We start from the raw sequence: 4865 nt of genomic DNA, 5'->3' as shown, positions 1-4865 counted from the left end.
CCTCCGCCCCCCCCCCGACCTTTGTAGCTTTTGATCACACCTGTGTCATGCGCATCGATTTGCATTCGGCGCGACGAGGCGTCAAAGACGTTCAGTCTAAAAATCCTGCGGGGCGAGCAAAAGAGGGAGCAGGAATTCCGTTTTGAGGTTCATCCCAAAATAGCAGCAAACGCTGAGAGATGTTTGCCCCTCGTTGACCTCGTTTACGAGAAGGGCCATCGGTAGCGCTAATGAGTTGCTCAACAACGGCGCTCTGTTTCCGCGGACGTCTTTTTCAGGATCTCCTTGCGCCGCGGGCCCTCCGGACGTCGATGGCTCAAAAGTGCTCCAACAATGGACAATTTGTCCTGAAATTTCAAAGCCCAACGCAAACAAAACGAGAGCAAAGGTCTTGGCATCTCAGTCCTAATTTGGCGTCGTTTGGCGAGTGCACGGACCCTTTGACCCTTTGACCCTTTTGGTGTCGGTGACAAGCTCGTCAGGGAAAAACGTTTGGGCAAAGATTGAAATGACATCGAAACGGGAGTTTTTCCTCGGCAAACTGCCGTTATGATGGCGGGCGGGAACGGAGGATCCAACGGCCTCCCGGGACACGCCCGCTTACGATTTGTCAGCGTCGCCATTTGAGGAAAGGTCACCGTCCTCATGTTCAATCTATCCATCCATTTTCCGTAGGCGGGGGACACCCTGAACCAGTTGGCAGCCCATCGCAGGGCACACAACACACTCACACTCACGCCAAGGGATCATTTCGAGTGTTCAATCAGCCTGCCACGCATGTTTTGGGAATGTGGGAGGAAACCACCGAGCACCCGGAGAAAAGCCACGCCGGCACAGGAAGGCCAGAGCTGGGATCGAACCCACAACCTCTGCACTGTGAGGTCGAGATCCTAACCACTGGACCACTTGGCCGCCCGCTCATGTTCAAACCAAATGAATTTAAGCAAGCACCTTAGTTGGTCCTCATGCCACTCTGATGTTTGCAAAAACATTCAGTCAGTAAAAACAACAAACAATAAAACAAGACATGAATAACAAAGACAGTCAAGAGCCCCAAAACAGCAAATCGAGTCTCATGCTGAGTCCAAAGCCAAAGAAGAAAAACGAGTTTGAAGTCGAGTTTCAGGGATTGCTTGCCCAATGCTCAGCGGCCGCTCACGACAACGGAAAAGGCTCCGCCCCCCCACAGCCTCTGACCTTAGTCCTCGCTACCTCGAGTCGTGTCTGGTCACGGGTATGTAAAAGCTCTGAGCGGTTAAGTGGGGCCTCATCGGAGTTTCCAAAGAACTCTCAAATGACTCTTACGAGTACTCGTCAAGAGGCGCCCGGCGGCATTGTGGACCAACTGGAATGGAGGAGTGGCCGGGATGTGACCGTTTCCAAGTGCTCCCCAGACAAAGGAGAGGCTTGACTTTGGCCAGCCGGTTCCGACAACAGCAGCGACGGATGCATTTGAGTTGCGTCGACTTTCTGTGCCCGGCTCAGATGGTCTTGCACGCACGCACGCGCACGTCGCGCCAGTCGATTGCCCCCAAAAGCTTCGCATTTAAGACCGAGCCCAGATGCAATTGAGCGAGGAAAGGCCCCTTTTTCACAATGGCTCCGACGAATGCAAGTGTGCGAAAGGTGTTGAGCCGCATGGCGTCAAATCCACAGCAAGTTATCGCTCCGCAGCTGTTTGGTTTTTATGGTCGCCACCGACAAAGTTAGCCACGGTGGAAGAATTTGGCGGGATAAAAGCCAAATTTTCTCTGCCGAGGAGGCGGACGTTGACGACGGGGCTAAAACGGGAGCCCGTTATCTGGCGAGGCGACCCGACGAGTAATGGGAACGTTAGCAGTCGCGTCACGTCCGACGTTTGACTCGGGAGACTTTCGGGACTTCCGGCGGTCTTTGTGGGAAGGCTCCCGCCCCGTTGCGCAAACGTCGCTCGCAGCTGAGAGAGCGGCGGGCGCTCGCTTGTGGATTTGGCATCTTCGTCGCCATTTCAAGCGTCACTCCCCAAAGGTGCCGGAGTCCGTTGCAATCCGCTGACCCGCACAAGTTTCCAGGTTCCGATGACCGCGGGGCCATTGGAATCCGGTCCTCAATGGCATGAGCGACAATATTCCGCTCGACCAAACTCGCCGTCCGACATGTTTGAGATGCGTCCCTCCCGTCTTGCTGACGAGATGATCGTTTGAATGCGACAAGGTCCGCAAGCCACTCCCCCTTTTCGCGATGATGATGATGATGATCGCGAGCAGGCGCGCAACCCGAGGAAACGCCCTCCGATGCCACTCTCGACCAAAACCGAACATAACGGGGCGCTCGTCTAAAACGGGGCACGCGGCGGACCCCGAGAAGCAGAACGGGAGCGGCGGCTGGCGTTTTGCCGGCGCTTTGATCGTCCTCTTCCTTTTTTTCCCCGCAGGCATCGGCTACGCCTCGATCGTGATCGTCTCCCTGCTGAACATCTACTACATCGTGATCTTGGCCTGGGGCCTCTACTACCTGTTTCAGTGCTTTCAGGCCGAGCTCCCCTGGGCCAAATGCAAACAGCCCTGGAACACGGAACAGTGCGTGGAGGACACCGTTCGAAAGAACAAGTCCCTTTGGCTGCTGGCCAACGGCACCAACTTTACTTCCCCCGTGACGGAGTTCTGGGAGTGAGTAGCCATCCAAATAGCGGTGACGGGGCCCCCCCTTGCCCGGTTTTTGAAAAGGAACGAGAATGAGTGAATATGTGACGTTGATGCCGCGCAGGCGCAACGTCCTGAGCATCTCGTCCGGGATCGAAGACATCGGACCCCTCAAGTGGGATCTGGCCCTCTGTCTCTTAGCGGTGTGGGTTATCTGCTTCTTCTGCATCTGGAAAGGAGTCAAGTCCACTGGAAAAGTGAGTAAGGGGATGGAAGGAGGTGGCCCGGAGCTGCTTCTTTGCCCTCAAAAGCCGCCCCGCAAACCAGGGGCCGGGACTTTGAGGCAAATCAGCCCTCCGGAAAGTATTTTGCTTTTGAATGATGTTACCTGTGGTCGTCGACTCGATCGCTTGTTCTTATCGGACTTACCTTGTCGTGTACGGCACCTCTCCTCCTGTCTAGGTCGTGTACATCACCGCGACGTTCCCGTTTGTGATGCTGATTGTGCTGCTCGTACGAGGAGTCACCCTGCCGGGGGCGGCGGAGGGCATCAAATTCTACCTTTACCCTGATTTGACGCGCCTGCGGGACCCAGAGGTAACACTGGAAATGACTTGAGGGTTTTTTGGGGGGGTTTTTTTGCATTATCCAAAAGCATAGACGCTCATGAATACGCTGCCGTACGAGCGGCCAAGTCACAAGTTGTTGCGTGGTCAGGTTTTATATTTTGAACGTGTCGAAAGGCCAAATTGTCAACGAGCTTCAGCTTTTTCTTCGAACGTGAAAAAAGGGCCAAAGACAGAAAGCGGTGGCGACAGGCAGACTCCTCGCATCTCCGTCAGCGGCGCGTCTCAAGAAAGCCAAAACGCTGTCGCGGTTGAGCGATCGACGTCGCGCCGTCAAAGCGAGCGAGCAAGTCATTTTCAACACAAAGATTGCAAAACTCGCAGGAACATCCATTTGGGACCCGTTAGAGCAAACTGAGTCGCATTTTAATCAATAAGAGAATGAGCTCTGTTTTTCCAAGGATTCGTCACTCATCGCGCATGACATTCTTCGCGCGGAACGCATCGCGAGATCCGACGCGCCGCCTTTGAGCTGCGTGCTGACAGTGACGCTAAACTACGGGGCGGGAATTGTGTATGTGAAGATGGCAAGAAACCCAAAAGACCAAGCATGCCGGCACGTCGTGCTTCAGATCAAACTATTCTTTTGGACCCCCCCCCCCACCCCCCCAAAAAAATGCATTGAGCGTTTGACAAAAAGTCAACTGAGAAATGAACAAGTTCCGCCCGATGCTCAAGAAGTTTGCCGTCGACGGGGGAAGCCGCCTCAGCCAAGATGGCCGCCAAGCGGCAAGCTAGCCGGGCCGCTAAAGCACCCCGCCCCGTCTTTTGTCCGCATCCGCGGTTATTACAAACGACGCCGCTCGAACGAACGGTAGTCGGACAAGCGGTCACAAACTTGAGCTGAGCAACAAGTTGGATGTCATTAGCATCGCCACGTGTTGATTTGTTGGGGAGAAAAAAAAAAGCAGTTCGCTTTTCCCTCACTTTTAAAATCGCAAAAACGGGGCCAGCCGACGAATCCGAGTGAATTCGGTGAACCGCGAGCCGCGTCACGGTGCCGATAAAAGGCGCCAGTCCTCGTAGATGACGCCGTACGTGGCTGCGAGTAAGTTGGATTTGATCCGTGGACGTGTCCGTGACCGAGCGCCCGCTCTCGTCCCGACTCCCAAGGTGTGGATTGACGCGGGGACCCAGATTTTCTTCTCCTACGCCATTTGCTTGGGTGCCATGACGTCCTTGGGCAGCTACAACAAGTACAAGTACAACTGCTACAGGTGAGCGAGGCCTCCTCCGGGGGGGGCGGGGGGGTGGGGGTGTGGGTGGGGGTGGCAGGGTGATCAAGTCGGGACGCGCCCGAGACAGAAAAGGGGAACGTTGCTTGCGTCTGTGTTCATTAACAACCTCCCATGACGTATGTGTGACATATAGGGACTGTTTGCTGCTGGGAGTCCTCAACAGCGGTACCAGCTTTGTGTCGGGCTTCGCAATATTTTCCGTCCTGGGCTTCATGGCGCAAGAACAAGGGGTGGACATTGCCGATGTGGCAGAGTCAGGTACGAGGGTGCCGCGTGCTGGCAGTGGCGATGGTGGGCGCTGCTGCCAAACCAAAAAAGACCGTTGGAGATTTGTCCCCTCCCCCTTCGCCCCCCCACCCTGCTCCTTGAAAAACCAAAAT

General features: G+C 55.1%; 1 protein-coding gene across 1 annotated transcript in view; it reads left to right on the top strand.

Annotated features, from left to right (window-relative positions):
- LOC109526869 (sodium- and chloride-dependent taurine transporter-like) overlaps positions 1-4865 on the top strand; it is a 28872-nt gene that overhangs the window by 3305 nt on the left and 20702 nt on the right. Inside the window, exons 4-8 of the mRNA XM_019888439.1 lie at positions 2414-2648; positions 2746-2878; positions 3084-3218; positions 4361-4464; positions 4619-4743. Coding sequence (XP_019743998.1) covers positions 2414-2648; positions 2746-2878; positions 3084-3218; positions 4361-4464; positions 4619-4743 — 732 coding nt within the window. The remainder of the gene's footprint in view (positions 1-2413; positions 2649-2745; positions 2879-3083; positions 3219-4360; positions 4465-4618; positions 4744-4865) is intronic.

Source organism: Hippocampus comes, unplaced genomic scaffold, assembly GCF_001891065.2.
Source record: "Hippocampus comes isolate QL1 unplaced genomic scaffold, H_comes_QL1_v1.1 scaffold152, whole genome shotgun sequence".
Lineage (NCBI taxonomy): Eukaryota > Metazoa > Chordata > Actinopteri > Syngnathiformes > Syngnathidae > Hippocampus > Hippocampus comes.
The sequence above is the reverse complement of the archived record's forward strand: the minus strand, read 5'-3'. Positions and strand labels throughout refer to the sequence as shown.